This window comes from Mytilus edulis, chromosome 4 (genome assembly GCF_963676685.1).
Source record: "Mytilus edulis chromosome 4, xbMytEdul2.2, whole genome shotgun sequence".
Classification (NCBI taxonomy): domain Eukaryota; kingdom Metazoa; phylum Mollusca; class Bivalvia; order Mytilida; family Mytilidae; genus Mytilus; species Mytilus edulis.
Genome location: NC_092347.1, coordinates 97982411 through 98000152, shown reverse-complemented (window position 1 = coordinate 98000152; position 17742 = coordinate 97982411). Strand labels below are relative to the sequence as shown.

Below are 17742 nucleotides of genomic sequence, written 5' to 3'. Positions count from 1 at the left end.
CCGCTTCCGGATATTTGTGGCGCGTATCTATGGAAATTGTATACAAAAGGGCTGTGCTATGCATTTAAAAATAACTTCAATCTTTTTGATTGCCCGCGTGCTTGATGTCTAACACAAACTGCACTCATAATATAAAGCCTTTATTGTAATTCGTAAGCACTACAGTATGAAGTAGGGTCCAAAAGTTGCATTAAAACCTTTCGTATTACGTCGGCAAGCAATCATCTCGATAACGATCAGATCAATACATCTAGTGTTAATCGTATTGTAAGTATCAATAAAAGAATTGTTAGGGAATTAATTATTTAAATATACAATAAAGAAACCTTTGGAATGTGATTTTAGTTAGAATTGTTGTTTAAACCTCCACACAATTGATAATCTGGTTATGTAGTTTAAAGAATATCAACTAGATAAAACTTTGATTTTGTCATACTGTACAATATATAGTTTATTCAGATACAAAAACTGACTGCAGTTTCAGAAGTTAATTCTTTCTGACAACAGGTAATTTTTCACACATTTTTGTTTTTCAAATATGATTTGCGAATTGATATAACTTTTTTTCATTTTGTTAAGTTGGAAAATTGACTTAATGTTATATGATTATGAATATATGGCGCCCACCAGAAGCTTTGGGTATTGGTCAACTCAAGTTTGACAGTTCAACATACAATGTAGATTACTCTGACATCCACCTGCTGTTTTGTCAGAAAAGCTGGTGCCATGGTCCCACATCCCCAGCTTGTCTTGCAAAACAGCTGTTGGACTTATGGAAGAGGATGAATAAAGTCCATAAAAACAATCCATTTAATACTGAATGTTTTTGCACAATTAGAGATACAGAAAAATGTGTTATAAAGTCATACATGTAACATTTATTTATTTTAATTTTTACAAATAATGCAATTAAAATTTTAAATTCACTTTTAACCTAAAATACAAGTAGTCTATTTAGAATATAAGATATCCTTCATCGTGAATTTCACAACAATGTCTTGGCAAAAAAACAAAAAATTTTAAAATAATTTATTCCCAGTATAATTTCTGTTTGTAATACAGAAACATGTCAGATGTTAGTTATTGTTGATGTAATTTTCAATGTAATTGATATCCCCTTCAGGTAACATTTTATTGTAATTAAAAGAATAGTTATTTGTACTGTAAAGGACAAAAGTACTATATTGGTTATTCATCAGATTAGAATATTAAAATCTGCCATTTTGTTGGCTACTTTGGAAATGGTATGTTGAATACACCATAATGCAATTTGGAAATCTGCTCTGCTTGAACTATTCAACAATCACTTTTCCATTTATTATTACCTGTAGCGTCAGTTACAAGTAATTTAAAAATATTACAGAATTTTTTATGATTTCTAATACTGGCAGAGCCGCATACAAATATAGCAATGAGGTGTATAAACAGTAGGTTTCTTTCATTTCAATACATTGTATTTACAGATACAGACTAAATTCAAAATAATATTCCTCCTCATATTATTGTAATTATTCCTTTGGGTAATCTGATTTGCAGGAAAATGTATTGACTTACTGTTATTGGAGACTTTGTCCCAATATTTCACAAAGGTGTTTATTTAATTTTCTTTTTTACAGTATTCAAATAATAGTTAACCCTCTTGCTGCCAGTAGTTTTCCAAGGTTGCATTTCGTGTGCCAGAAAATGCCTAAAATAAAATATTGTTTTTTCCCAATCTCGATAGACTTTGCAAAAATGGTCTGACTCAAAAAAATTTATTGTTAAAACTAAGTCAAATATTATTTTATTCATTTCTGATTTTTAGGCCGTTATTGTTCCAGCTTTTGGGAAAAAATGAAATGATTTCCATACCTACCTACCCACACCTGGCTTGGCAGGGTCGGGATTGGGGAAATAAACAATATATTTATTTAGGCCAAATATGACAGCTGTACATCTGTGACATGATTGACATCAGATGTCCAACAATGACAGCATTCGATAATAGGATGATGACCATTATATTTGAGAGTCATTGAAGAAAAATATCACACTGTTTAATTTTTGCTCTTTAACTTGAAGGAGATATAGCAATGGTGAAATGCTTGCATAAATTAAAACATGGACAAAAGTATCCCTCCGACACAGCCGGTGTGGACAAATGTGTCCCTCCTGCAGCAAGAGGGTTAATCATAAGTCTCTTCTGCATTCAAGTAACAATGTTAACACATCAACAGTACCTTTCATGACTCCATTTGCCTCAATTCCTTTATTTGATCTACATGTGTTCTGTGATATGATTGGACCATTTAATTTTATAAAGGTTGAGTGCATATTTAACATACAATAAGCGATTAAGGACAGATATCTACATGATCTAGCTGCCATGAAGTTCTGAAGTACAATGTAACTCTGAGACATTGTAACTAGAACAAACAAACTAAACTGTATGTTTCTCATGGTAATTCCTTAAATGATACACAAATATAATGATATTGATCTAAAGAGTAATCCTTTATTTGTAGAACTCATCAATATTTAAAAACTTCTTTAAATGACAATACTATTTAGCTGATCAGTATCATTTACTAATCTATTCTGTTATTTTTATGGCATCATCAGAAATAAGGATTTTGTTTCTATTTGTTATTTTAAAAAAAATAAACTTAATTTGAGAATTGTATATTATAAACAAAATTTGCTTTTCATTTTCAGGAACTTACAATGAGGGACTCAATGCATGTTGATAAACCAATTATTGAACCTTTATCAGGAACAGACTTTTTGTCGTCAACAAATTTCCAAGTAGCCCAGGATACAACAGAAACCAGAAAAGGCCTAGGAAGTATTTTTAAAACTGATTATCCCCCTTACAATCATTATGGAAGAGATGCACAAGCAGATAGACCAGTCTTGGCAGAAGTTATGCATAGAGATCAATCGTATTTCAAGGTATAAAACTAATGCATGGTTGGAATCATTTATTTATCCTATAATCATAAAAAGAAGTCTTCAACAATTACTGAAAGAATTATCCAATGCAACGTGAACATTTTATAAGAATAAGTTTCATGTCATGTTTACTGAAAAACTACACATTCCATTCTGTCAAAAATATATAAGAAACCAATCCTACAAGGTATAGCTATATATACTATACATATATATCTTAACCTCAAAAATACACACCTGAACCTAATTAACCTCCAATTCAACAACATGCAAAGAAAGCAAAATTACTTGTGATGACAGGCCCGGACAGGGTCATCAACATGTAGCTTATCAACACTATCCTACTATCCTATATATTTTTAACTTTTATCAGGAGATCTCCAATTCAACTTCTTACAAAGACAGGTAAAAATGACTAGTCCCTGTGCTCACTTGAAGCAAATTGGTAGAACCCTACATATTGTTCTAAAAAATGAACAATATATGTTCTCCTGGTTTGAAAATGTTGTTACGGTGAAACTGAGTTTTAACAGTTGTAATTTGATTTTTCTAAATGAAAAATCACAAATGTAACATTGAATTAAACATTGCTAACTATATGTTTATTTCAAATTTCTTAATAGAAAAACAAAGGATATGATGTTTCCATCCATGACACAAAAGCATTACATGCACAGCATAAACAATTTTCTGTCTTTTAAAAGAAACAGATTCTAGTGATAAAATTTCTTATTTATCAGGCAGTATTTTAATGTTTTCAATGCCAAAAAAAAAATAACAACAGAAGATCATTGCTTCTAAAATCTTAGAAAAAAATAAACTCACCTTTAGACGTAGCAATTAATTGTTGGTAACAAGGGACATAACTCAAGTTAACACATAATTAATTCTTACTTCTATATATGTCAAATTTAAGTTGATTTTATTGCTTGTAGGGTGATCAATCTGAAAGTACTCAAGCATATGAGTATCGTTACTTAAAAAAACCTGTTGTAACAGACTCTTACCAAACACTGAGAGCCACAAATTTCAAGACTGATAGAGATTTAAACAAGGTGGATGTGTTTGGAACCATGCATAATCATTACTATGTACCTAAAGTCAATAACGATTATCAGCGTATTGGACCTGCCACAAATACTCATCAAAGTCATATACCTAAAGGAGATCCTGACAAAATCACTCAACCATGGTCTGACTACAACGATAAGTTCAGAGGTCACGACACATCTGTGGTGAAAGTTTTCAGAGCACCATCAATGCACGAAGGTAAGATTAATTTGATTTTAAAAAATTGTCTGAAAATCCAGAACTTTGTTTAGAAACTAGTTTTTGTTAATTTTTATAATTCTCAATTTAACAATGAACAAAATAATTTAAATTCTGAAAATGTGAAAAAACTGTTTCAAGATACAGTTGGTTGAAATAATTAATCATTTCAAAACACCTGACCGAAAATTGGAAATACTATTTTCAATCGACAGACTATATCAAAACATTATCTGATTTATCTCAGACATTAAACTAAAGACCTTCAATGATAGGTAGATAATTTTCATCTTAAAGTTTTAGTTACATGCATTTACAATCTAATTAAAAACCTCTGTCTCATCGCTCCTGTTTCTGATATGTCGCGTGGGAGATCTAACGAAACCCGCTTTGAGGTCACATGTGAGTGACCTCGTAGGTGTGTCTTTTTCGACCAATGAAATTGAGTCTTCCACGATCTTGGAATTTTAACGTAAGGCAAAGGGATGTAACTCAGTTTATTTACGACGAAATCGTCAGTCAAAATAATTCATAAACTTTTTTGATTGGCTTATTAATAGGTCGTCAACTCATTTGCATATCTTTATAAATTCATGACTTTTAGTTCACTCACACGCGACATATCAGAAACAGGAGCGATGAGAGATCGTTTTTTAATTAGATTGATGTATTTATTAAAAAAATTTATCATTTTCTTTTATGGGATGAGAAATTTTTAACGTGCAATCTAGTTATAGGTACAACTTGCTCAAAATTTATTTTGATAGGAAAGTCATGTGATTGTCAGCTTTGGCAATGAGATATTAGGCCTATGTGCTTCTCCATTATATAAGGGGATTTTGAGATAAAAATGTATATATCCAATTTTGTATTAATTTGTTCTTGCTATAAAAAAATAATTCAAAAAATCACAACCTACACATAAATTCACTCGAAAATTCTTAAATTATACACGTTAGATGTACATTTACATATAAGCTTTATTATTAAAGAAGGTTCTTTTTATTTATTTCAGGTGGTCCACCAACAGTAAAAGGCGATGAAAGATTGTCAAATTTCAACACCACTCACAACTTAATGTTCCCTGATAAATCACAGCCACGAGTTAAAATATTATCTGCTGTAAGCGTAACATGTAAAGAATGGATATTGTAATCAAAATTAAACACATAGCAATGTCACAATTTAATATTTTGTCTAATGAGTTGGATGTATAATAACAAGTTGATCATTTCAAATAAAAATCAATTAAAACTATTTCAATTATAAAAGATGACATACATATAAGTATACTCAATGAAAAAGAAAAAAAAAAAAGTTAATAAAACAAAGTTCTTAAAATACACAATGACAGTCTTCACGGTTAGCAAATAGTCCAATGCCCCAGACTAGTAAAATTTCATTCGAACTAGTAAGTTTTTGCAAAACTGTATTTGACCCAATAAGAAAAATATCTGAATATTGGTCTTCAGACTAACAGTTGAAAAACTTTTTGGTGCAGACTGCAGTAAAAAAAATTAAAGACAAAGTTTGTTATTTTTGTTATGTTAGAAGAATATTGCAAGAATCAATTAATTATTTGATATTTACTAACTCTCAGAACTGCATAAAACAAGATATATCAAATATATATAGACAATCAAATTTAAAGTTAATTGGTCTCATTACAGCCCACCGGTACAAATGTACCTAAAGGAGATCCTGATAAAGTATTACAGAGAGACACAACAATGAAAGAATCGTACAGCAACCTTACAAGCCAACACAAACACAATCCTTATCTAAAGTCTGAAGTCAGTGGAGTATTACGAAGAACTAATTTCCAGTCAGAAGATTGCTACAAAGAAAATGATTACTTCAGTACTGCAATTAATTCATATCAACCTACATCTGTACCAGGTTCGTAAAACTAGGTCATATCAACCTACATCTGTACCAGGTTTGTAAAACTAGGTCATATCAACCTACATCTGTACCAGGTTCGTAAAACTAGGTCATATTAACCTACATCTCTATACCAGGCTTGTTAAACTAGGTCTTATAAACCTGTATTAAGTTAGATATGGTTGAGTTCCATTTTTATTTTACAGTTATGCATTAATTGCTATTGAAGGACTGAAGGTACAGTACAAAATGTCAGAATTTTAAAATTTTTCATTCTATAATTTGTTTTTCATACCCTTGCAGCAAATTAGGAAACCTTTGGATGAACGTCTGTCCTTTAATCCATATGTCCTTAATAACTTTTGTATGAGTTTTTTCATCATATTTTTCTACGGAGCAACATATATCTTTATAAAGTTGTGATTCAAATTTCAAATGAGCATGCTGTTTTTGTGTTGCATGTCAAGGTCATTTTTTGTTTATACCAAATCAGTGGTGGATCCAGAAATTTTTTTAAGGGGCCCACTGACTGCCTTAAGAGGGGGGGGGGGCTTCAGTCATGCTTCAGTGATTCCATATGAAATCAACCATTTTTTTTTACTACAAAAGGGTGGTTCAGGCCCCACTTCTAAACTGCCTCTACAGAGTTAAACCAATATGCTGTTTATCAGGTTTTACACAAATTATGCAATTTTTCTGAAAAAAGGAGGGAACTTAGAACAATGTCAAGTTTCTAACCAATAAATTGGTCCAGTTGTTGTAGTACAAGTAGAAGAAAGATAACCCAAATTAAACAAAACGAATCATTGACAAAAGCAAGTTTGTTTTCATCATTTACTTAAAATAATCATTCCTAAAATGTATTGCAGTTGACAGATATAAACCATTAAAACACAGAAATCACAGTGATTTTCCACCAGGTGATATGGAGAATAGTAGAGTTCTAGAAAGAGTGAATACAACCACTGCCAGGGTGTACCATGGAAATGTAAATATTATTTTATTATTATACTTACAGATCAAAGCTTCCATGCATTAATGTTTAAAATCAAACAGAAAAAAACAATTGTAGCTACCACTACATTATCAAATATTTGCATTATTGAAATAATATTGTAGTAAACATTTTTGTAGGTTAATTTAGAAAAAAGGTTAGATTTTATGTTTTAAATATGTGATATCGTAAAATTCTCAAAAGAAAATAAACCTTGAAACGAATGGCTAGACTATAAGGGAAATTTTAGTTCAATCTCATACAGTGTCAATCAAATCTAATCAAAGCCAAATGTTGTACCATCTTTTTATGTCCATCAATGCTTAAAAATTAACAGTACTCACTTAGGTGAGATTGGCTTTTACACTGCATCTTCAAGACATTTATAAATACTTGGTAAATTTTAATAAGAAGGATTTATTTCATTTCAGCCACCATTGGGAATCCACAATACAATTATATCTGGTGCTAACCTTCGTACAAAAAGTAAAGTATCCTTTGGGGAGCCTCAGCTGAACAGAAATTTTTATGATACAACAAACTATGATACATTCAAAGGAGTAAAAGTACCATACACCTACGATAGAACTAAATTCCACAAGGAGAGTAGTATACCTGTCAATTACTATAGTAGTAAGTTTATATTTATTTTCAAACCTGTCAAAATCTATTGGAAATCAACTATTAATAAATCATTGACTTTTGTTACAAATTTTTTATAGAATAACTAATCGAAGATTTCAAATAGAGAAAAATATTCAACAAGTGACAGAACAACACATTAATTCACGAATGCATGAATTAATTATCAGTGTTGTTAGGTCAAGGGTTGAATATTTTTCGATATTTGAATTCTTTAATAAGTTATTCTTTTTATTACATTGGCAAATGGCTTTTGTTTTAAAGAAATTAATGTAAAACATGTAAGGAACAATATATTTTTTCTACGCATTCACAATTTGTTTTGATCCGCTGTTATTGACGTCTTGACAGGGCCTATTGTTGTATGACGTCAGAGAGTGAAATAACCATGTTTATTTCACATTTCACATGTGAAATTATCGGCTCTTATTTAACTGGGAAATCAATGTAATTCATCGCAACCAACGTAATAATTTGGTCATAATTAGGAATGTCGGTGAGTAGAAATAAGAAGATGTGGTATGAGTGCCAATGAGACAACTCTCCATCCAAGTAACAATTATAAGTTAAATTACAGCCTTCAACATGGTGCCTTAGCTCACACCGAATAACAAGCTTTAAAGAGCACCAAACATGACTAGTGTAAAACAATTCAAATAGATAAACCAACTGGCTAATCTATATGAAAAATGAGAAACAAATTATGAACCACATCAACAAATGACAACCCCTGAATACTTGAATTCTCCAGTATCGCTTATTAGTACCGAATACCAAAAATGTAACTCCACTTATCCGTTTCCAGTGAGGACATTGTCCCTGTCGATTCTTAAGTTTGATTTTTTTGTATGCTTCAAAGAATATAGTTTGACCATTTTCACTGTTTGTTTTCAGAAGAAGAAACAGACCATTCCTCATCATACACAGACTACAAAGATCCAGTACAGGCTAAGATGATTCCTCATAACACGGCACTTAATAATGTAGGTTAACTAAATGTGTCATAACAGTCATAAGCAATGTATTTTTACTTTTTATAAATAAGTGTTCTCAGACTAAATAAAAATTCTTCAAAACACTGAGCTAACTACAAATGTTCATAGTTGGTCTCATTGGGGTCTAAGCGTGATGCGTAATTGCTGACTTTTTGTAAGCGTGACACGTGAAAGTCAAATAATGTGCCATGAAAACAGGAAATGAAGTCTAGCGGGACACAGGAATTTCCAAAAAAAATGATAATTGCTTACGAACATAGTGTAAGCAGGATACGAGAATTTGACAAAATATTAGGCAGGATACGGGAATCTGACAAAACATTAGGCAGGATACGGGAATCTGACTTAACAGTTAGCGGGATTTGGATCAGAACCCCCCAATGAGACCCCCTTCATAATGGATTCATGGTTATAAAAAAAATGTTTTCATCTCAAAGGCTTTGACCTATGACAATGTTAACATGCCAAATTGTTTTTCATAACTTCAGTTTAAATTCGCTTCAAATGACCATGCAACTGGTAAAAGATTTTAGGTCATTATTGCTATTAAAAAGTTGTTAGTATGAAACAATTGAGTACAATAACAAAAAATACTCTTACAAAGATGAGGCAAATAGAATCAAGTAATTTAACTTGATGAAAACTACTCACCTATTTGTTTGTTGATGTATCAGTTGGATTGAAAACTATATTAGAATAAAACAATCCAATTTACATGCCTCTTCATTCAGTAGTATATTAACTTTTTTCCCATAATTTTTCAGTTGAAGATGTCACATATATTACCTCCCCTGAGTGTACCACAACGTCACAACACAACCCATCAGGTGATGTTTACACCTAAAGAATCAGAGAAGTATTCCTACGATTCTGGTAGATTACAACGTAGTTCTGTACCACTGGGTACAATGACTTGTCAGTGATTCCTTGGGACGATTACAGCAAAGACCTGCTCAGCCTGGTACAAAGACCTGTCCTGATTCTGCTGATAATCATCAGGTGTAGGTTATAGTGAGGAACAGTTGATTGCTTTTAGAATGAGATATATGTTTTGAAATTTATATGAAATCACTTTTCGTACATGTAACTTTTTTATGTGTATTCTTGCTGTGTGTATCATTGTTAAACAATAATTGTGCACATCAATTTTCTTGCCATTTATCAATTATATTTTTATTAAATCTGGAGCTGTTTTAGAAACTGTTAGTAGAAAGTGGAATCAAACATTTTCTAATAAATATTGGTCAAATCTATGGCTAAGTTATGTAAAGTGAGCTTCAAAAAATGTTTAGATAGCTTAGCAGAAAATTTAATTGAACTGACCACCTGACTGGGAAATATTGTTTACCATTGCATATGTTTGGTATCTGTTGTATTAAAGTATATTTTGTGACAACAGAATGAGCACATTAATTAAAGGATGTGGCAAGAGCTAAAAAAAATATTTATAAGTCTGAATTAACATCATTGCTTATCTAAACACTTTAATTGAAGTTAAGGGCATTGCTGTTATGTTAAGTTTTGAAATTTTATTCTTTGTTGTTTATACAAAAAAATGTATTACTGTAATTTACCTGAATGAACAATTCTGTAGACATGAAAGGATAACTCGTTTTATAGAAGGGAATGTTTAAAGCTATTACAATTCCCTATTTAGATGGTTACAAATAACGATGTTCGTGAATTTTCACCATAGAGTTCTTGTTGAGAATTAGATGTGTTATTGCATATAAACTTTTACTTTAGCTATTAGTTTATTGATTTAAAAAAAAACTTTTTAATAATAAAAAATGTATTTTGATTTTTTAATACTTGTTGAATAATACTTTACATTAACAAAATCTTGCCATGAGAAATATTTTTATTTAATTTTTTTAATTTTTGATTATATAGTAGTAGGAATATCTTGTTGAAATAGGTCTTGTAGGTAATTAGGAAAAAAGGAAATTGGTCTACTTTTCTTTTGTTGATGGGAATTTATGTGATAAACCAATTTTGTGGCCCATTTAATTCAAGTGTCACAAATCCTATCAATTAATCATGAAACATTGATATACAACACTTATATTAGTACATCATGTATCAATAATTTGTGTAAATATTGTCTTGCATAGCTTTTAGGTCTCTAAACTTCTTTAATTTTAAGAAAAAATGCAAAACTGCTAAAATTGTCTCATTTGAGATCTTCCCACTGTACACAAAAGCCATGCTTGGAAAACAGATTTTATGATAGGAAGTCTGATACAAATTCGTATATGTAAGTCAGAAATCTTTTGAGTTGAGGTTTTATTCTTGGTCAGAAATGTCCATTTTAACATGATTATAATGTCATTGGTATTAAAATTGAAATTTCTACACTTTAATTACTTAGCAGTTTTATCCTATTTATTTGTAAATTGAATTTTAAAATATTGAAATATTTAATTATGTGTGCAATTTTTAGGGATTAAATAGTGGCAGGTTTTATTCTTCCTCGTACATGTATTAAGGGATAAAAAAACTAAATATAATAGTACAAAGGGAAATAACTCAATTGTTTCTTTATTTCAGATTTTCATATTGCATAAAATTTTAAACATTTAAATAAAATAAGGAATTTGTTAATCTTGCTCAGCTGCTCAACTTTATTCTGCTATAATTTGCTCATTTTGCCATTCAAATTTTCATTACTTTGATATATGTTTAATGCATTTACTGTGAGTTAAATTGTTTTTGTTTGTTTAAATCCTAAATTTTTCCTAGTATTTTTAACTGTTGATATCTACCAGTAAGTTTAATATTTTTGTTTTGTTGTATGCGTTTTATCAATAGAATTTCTTGTCTCATGTTTCATAGATAGTTTTCTACATGTTTTTTAGCTCACCTGGCCTAAAAGGCCATGTGAGCTTTTCTCATCACTTGGCGTCCGTCGTCGTCGTCGTCGTCGTCGACGTCGTCGTCGTCGTCGTCGTCGTCGTCTGTCGTCGTTAACAATTTTTCAAACATCTTCTCCTCTGAAACTACTGAATGGATTTGAATGAAACTTAACATGATTGTTCCTTAGTATATCCTGCACAAAATGTGCGCTTCGATTTTTGATCCGTCAAAAAACATGGCCGCCGTTACTTAAAATAGAACATAGGGGTCAAATGCAGTTTTTGGCTTATATCTCAAAAACGAAAGCATTTAGAGCAAATCTGACATGGGGTAAAAATGTTCATTAGGTCAAGATCTATCAGCCCTGAAATTTTCAGATGAATCAAACAAACCATTGTTGGGTTGCTGCCACTTAATTGGTAATTTTAAGGAAATTTTGCAGTTTTTGGTCATTATCTTGAATATTATTATAGATAAAGATAAACTGTAAACAGCAAAAAAGATCAGCAAAGTAAGATCTACAAATAAGTTAATATGACCAAAATTGTCAATTGACCCCTTAAGGGGTTATTATCCTTTAATGACAATTTTTCACAATTTGTTCATCATATTTGCTAACTTTAAAAAATCTTCTCCTCTGAAACTACTGAATGGATTTGGTTAAAACTTAGCATGGTTGTTCCTTAGATTATCCTGCACAAAGTGTGTGCTTTGATTTTTGATCCGTCAAAAAACATGGCCGCCGTTACTTAAAATAGAACATAGGGGTCAAATGCAGTTTTTGGCTTATATCTCAAAAACGAAAGCATTAAGAGCAAATCTGACATGGAGTAAAAATGTTCATTAGGTCAATATCTATCAGCCCTGAAATTTTCAGATGAATCAAACATCCAATTGTTGGGTTGCTGCCACTTAATTGGTAATTTTAAGGAAATTTTGAAGTTTTTGGTCATTATCTTGAATATTATTATAGATAAAGATAAACTGTAAACAGCAAAAAAGATCAGCAAAGTAAGATCTACAAATAAGTTAATATGACCAAAATTGTCAATTGACCCCTTAAGGGGTTATTGTCCTTTAATGACAATTTTTCACAATTTGTTCATCATATTTGCTAACTTTAAAAAATCTTCTCCTCTGAAACTACTGAATGGATTTGGTTAAAACTTAGCATGGTTGTTCCTTAGATTATCCTGCACAAAGTGTGTGCTTTGATTTTTGATCCGTCAAAAAACATGGCCGCCGTTACTTAAAATAGAACATAGGGGTCAAATGCAGTTTTTGGCTTATATCTCAAAAACGAAAGCATTAAGAGCAAATCTGACATGGAGTAAAAATGTTCATTAGGTCAATATCTATCAGCCCTGAAATTTTCAGATGAATCAAACATCCAATTGTTGGGTTGCTGCCACTTAATTGGTAATTTTAAGGAAATTTTGCAGTTTTTGGTCATTATCTTGAATATTATTATAGATAAAGATAAACTGTAAACAGCAAATATGATCAGCAAAGTAAGATCTACAAATAAGTCAATTTGACCAAAATTGTCAATTGACCTCTTTAGGAGTTATTGCCCTTTAAAGACTTTTTTCACAATTTGTTCATCATGTTGACTTACTTTAAAAAATCTTCTCTTATGAAACTGCTGTATCAATTTCAGCCAAACTTAGGCTAAATGAGTTTCAGAGTTTCAGAGTATCTAGTATAAATTTTATATTTCATTTCCTTGTATGTCAAGAAACATAGCTCCTATGGCTAAAATAGAACATAGGAGAAAATGATTTTTTTTTGCTTTTGAAGAAAATAGGACGATTCAAAGAACATTTAAATAAATTGAAAAGCCAAAATAATCATTGATGAGAGATTAAACCAAAAAAATTCAGGTGAGCGATTCAGGCTCTTGAGAGCCTCTTGTTTTTTCAACAGGTTAACTGTTGTAAATCAATGATTATTAAGTGCCAAATTCTGTACTATATTAGTGTTTTCCAGGGATTGTTTTGGTGGAGGGGAGTTTTACTAATTTCACAGTCTAATACTTCATGCAGATTATTTTATTTTTGAACTAATGAGCACTAAACTAACTTATTTCAAATGACCAATTCGTGTAGATTATTTATCAGGTCTTGAATTAGAACAAAAAATCAACAGAAAATATTACATGTATAAATTTTATTGATTACCATTTCTGGTTATTAAGACAGGTTTTATAAACCTTTTTTCTTTCTTGATAGTAGTTTATTTTTGAAGAAATAAATGCCACAGAATTGTTTATTGGATTATAAGCTGAAAATTTTATTAAATTTTGTAAAGATGATGTAAATATTAAACCAGTCTGCAATGTGAGTGCTGTATGTTAAACTAGTCTGGAGTGGTATTTTAGTTAGTTAATCTAGTTATGTAAACCAGTTTAGAGTGGTAGTTTGTTAGAATATTCTACAGTGGTGGGATAGCTTGTTAAACCAGTCTGCAGTGGTAGAAAAGTTTGTTAAACCAGTTTAGAGTGGTAGTTTGTTAGAATATTCTACAGTGGTGGGATAGCTTGTTAAACCAGTCTGCAGTGGTAGAAAAGTTTGTTAAACCAGTTTAGAGTGGTAGTTTGTTAGAATATTCTACAGTGGTGGGATAGCTTGTTAAACCAGTCTGCAGTGGTAGCAAAGTTTGTTAAACCAGTTTAGAGTGGTAGTTTGTTAGAATATTCTACAGTGGTGGGATAGCTTGTTAAACCAGTCTGCAGTGGTAGCAAAGTTTGTTAAACCAGTCTGCAGTGGTAGCAAAGTTTGTTAAACCAGTTTAGAGTGGTAGTTTGTTAGAATATTCTACAGTGGTGAGATAGCTTGTTAACCCAGTCTGCAGTGGTAGCAAAGTTTGTTAAACCAGTTTGAAGTGGTAGTTTAGTTTGTTAGAATAGTCTGCAGTGGTAGTATAGATATAGATTTTCAAACCAGTCTGGAGTGGTAGTTTAGCTCGTTAAACTAGTCTGTTGTGATAGTGAACTTGCCTAACCCGGATACAATGTAAGTGCTGTATGTTAAATAGTCTACAATAGTAAATGAAGTATGTAAAGTATTATGGAATGGTAGCGGAACAAGTTAAAAAAGATGTATGTGGTGGTTATTTGGTAATGAACTATAATGTTCCAGTCTGCAGTGCAGTTATATTAAAGTATGTAAGGTAAACAAGTCTTGGGTGTAAGAGCGGTACAATGTGCAGTGGAAGATAAATGTGGTAAATTGATGTAGATGCTGTATAATCCATCGTTCTGTTTAATGAAAAGGTTAGCAGCATGTGTGTATGATCAGTAAGCAGTTTGAATAAGAAAAGAACTTAACAATAAATTTGGCAGCCTTTAGTAAATTAATTAATTCTAACACATAACAAACTCATTTATATGCGCCCATGTTTAAAAAGTGAGGAGTAAATGGTTAATGGGACATGTAATTCATACGAAAATATGTTAATACTCTAATCAATTAGACAGAAATATTACCATAAAAATTGAACAATAATAGTTTAAACCAGATTATAACCTTTAAATATACTATTTGTCAACTAAATGGAAATTTGCTCAGAGGCTGACCTGCGTGTCAATATTCAATATTTGTCGTAACCTTTTTGGTGACAATGAGCCTTTAAACATCCCAGTGAATAGCTGTGTTGGCCATGAAAATATGAAAGCAGTTTTAAGTAAATTTTTATAAGAAGACCAAAAAAATGCAGAATATAATATTATAACACATATGCATACTGCCAGAACCTTTCATTTGTTAAAAAGATGAATCATGTTTGCTTGTTTATGTATTTTTTGTATATTTTTTTTTTAGATATTTGCTGTTATTTAAAAAATGTATTATACTTGTAAATATTATATTTATTATATTAAATTGTTGCACAGTATTATAGGTTAATTTTTATATAAGATATATATTTATTTAATCAAAACAAATTGTGATAATCCTTTTTATGCATTTTATACTGACTTGTTATGCAATTTGCTGAATTATTTATATTATGCGAATTTGTGTTCGTCATGATCATGTATTTTGTAAATTGTTACCATCTTAGGCAGAAATCCCTGCCCCATTCAGAGTTCAAAAAAATAAATTGATGAATACTCAATCAAAGGAGATACCTGAGGTTTTATACATAACGGTGCCATGGTTGCCCCTACTAGTCAATTGACTCTTGCCAAGAAGTTTGAAGTTTTGCTACAGATAAATAGAAGCACATTTCAAATGAATTACCCTTAAACCTGAACATTTTACAAAATACATAAAATCACTTGGTGCACATTTATATTGTTTTGCTGTGGTTTGAGGTGCAATAATACACTATTGTGAATTTTATATGTGTTTTATCAACATCCCTGTATCAGTATTATGTTTTTTTACTTGTGTGTGTTTTAATTGATTTTATCTAATATATTTATACATTTTGATAATTTTAATATATTATAAATCATTATTTATTTTATACAATCATTCCTGTGGTGTTCATTTTACTGGTAGATTTAGCTGTCTTGAAAGAGTGGATTTTTTAGAAAAGATTTGACTTTATTGAATATTTTTTATTGGAATGTTATAAAAATTAATGAAAAAAATATTTATTTGTGTTTTAACTTTGATCTTAAGGAAGACTGAAAGCTGTAAATTCTGTTAACTTTTTTTTCTTCAGATTTCTTAAATTTCATTAATGATTTTAAATTATTTTGAATTGTGGAATAATGCAAGTTACTTTATATTGTTGTTTACCTCAATACAGAGGAAGGATTGTATTTTTTTTTTAAATAATATTTTAATTTTATTTCCATAAAAAATCATTGAGGTTTGTAAGTTTACATTTTAACTGATTTTGAGTGTTAAATGTCTTGTTTTGAAATAAAATTGTTTTTACTGTTTTTAAATTTATATGTCTTTGTTTTCTGTCTGAATGTTTCTATAACAAGCATTCAAGGGAAGCCATGCTATATTATATAAGAATATATCTTAATATAGATAAGAAGATGTGGTATGAGTGCCAATGTGACAACTCTCCATCCAAGTCACAATGTATAAAAGTTAACAATTAAAGGTCTATGTACGGCCTTCAACACAGCGCCTTGGCTCACACCGAACAACAAGCTATAAAGGACCCCAAAATGTCAAGTGTAAAACAATTCAAACAGGAAGACCAACAGTTTAATATAAAAGATAAATGTCTTTCGAAATTTTTCATGTGTAAATGTTCAGAAATATACTATTCTTGTGGTCTGCACTAAAACTTTGGAGGATGAAGTTTCAGTTTTTTATGCAAAATTGTGTTTTGTTGGTTTTATGAAATTCTGTTTGTTTAATCATGTCTATTTCATGAATAATAACACATGGTTACCATGACATATTTATACAAAACGAGTTATAGTTGTAACTGGGTTCTGTTATGACGTCTCCCAGCATCTTGATGCAGCTAGGAGGAACTTTTCCTATCATTGTTCAAGATTGAAAGTTAAATCTGTCTTCAGGAAAATTTTCTTTTAAAATCTTTTCCGAAGAAAATGCTCTATGGATTGGAACCAATGTTTGTCTGCTTCATCTATAGGATGTCAACTATAAAGTTGGTGGTTTTCTTCCAGAAACCAACATGGCCTTCATGACTAAAAAAAGAACATAGGATCAAACTACAGTTATGGCTGATATCTCTAAAATTATAGTATTTAGAGAGAAATCGACACAGGTTAAAATGACTAACAAATTTCATCTATTCTGACAATTTGTGTCCATTTGTTTTTGACTCTCAAAAGTTATTTTTAGCTTTATAGGTGTTCCCTTTCCATTTTCTCAAAAACCAAAGCTTAAAAAAGAGTAGCACAAGATTTATTGGTTGTTATGAATTTTTAGATCACCTGGCCTAAAAGGCCAAGTGAGATTTTCTCATCACTTGGCGTCAGTCGTCGTCGTCCCTCATCGTTAACTTTTACAAAAATCTTCTCCTCTGAAACTATTGGGCCAAATTTAACCAAACTTGGCCACAATCATCATTGGGGTATTTAGTTTTAAAAATGTGTCCTGTGACCCGGCCAACCAACCAAGATGGCCGCCATGGCTAAAAATAGAACACAGGGGTAAAATACAGATTTTGGCTTATAACTCTGAAACCAAAGCATTTAGAGAAAATCTGACATAGGTTAAATTGTATAGC

The 17742-nt window shown here is 30.8% G+C and overlaps 1 protein-coding gene across 2 annotated transcripts; it reads left to right on the top strand.

The window, feature by feature from the left end:
* Positions 1-129: 129 nt before the first annotated feature.
* LOC139521223 (stabilizer of axonemal microtubules 5-like) lies at positions 130-9648 on the top strand. 2 transcript variants are annotated; one of them, XM_071314657.1, is made up of 9 exons: positions 130-267; positions 2695-2931; positions 3867-4200; positions 5216-5322; positions 5871-6099; positions 6954-7072; positions 7510-7711; positions 8615-8703; positions 9480-9648. In XM_071314657.1, exons 2-9 carry the CDS (start codon positions 2704-2706, stop codon positions 9636-9638), a joined length of 1467 nt encoding a protein of 488 aa, XP_071170758.1. In that variant the 5' UTR covers positions 130-267; positions 2695-2703; the 3' UTR covers positions 9639-9648. The 2 variants fall into 2 exon arrangements, with proteins under 2 accessions (XP_071170758.1, XP_071170759.1); XM_071314658.1 differs by lacking the exon at positions 130-267 and adding an exon at positions 489-507.
* The last annotated feature ends 8094 nt before the right edge of the window (positions 9649-17742 follow it).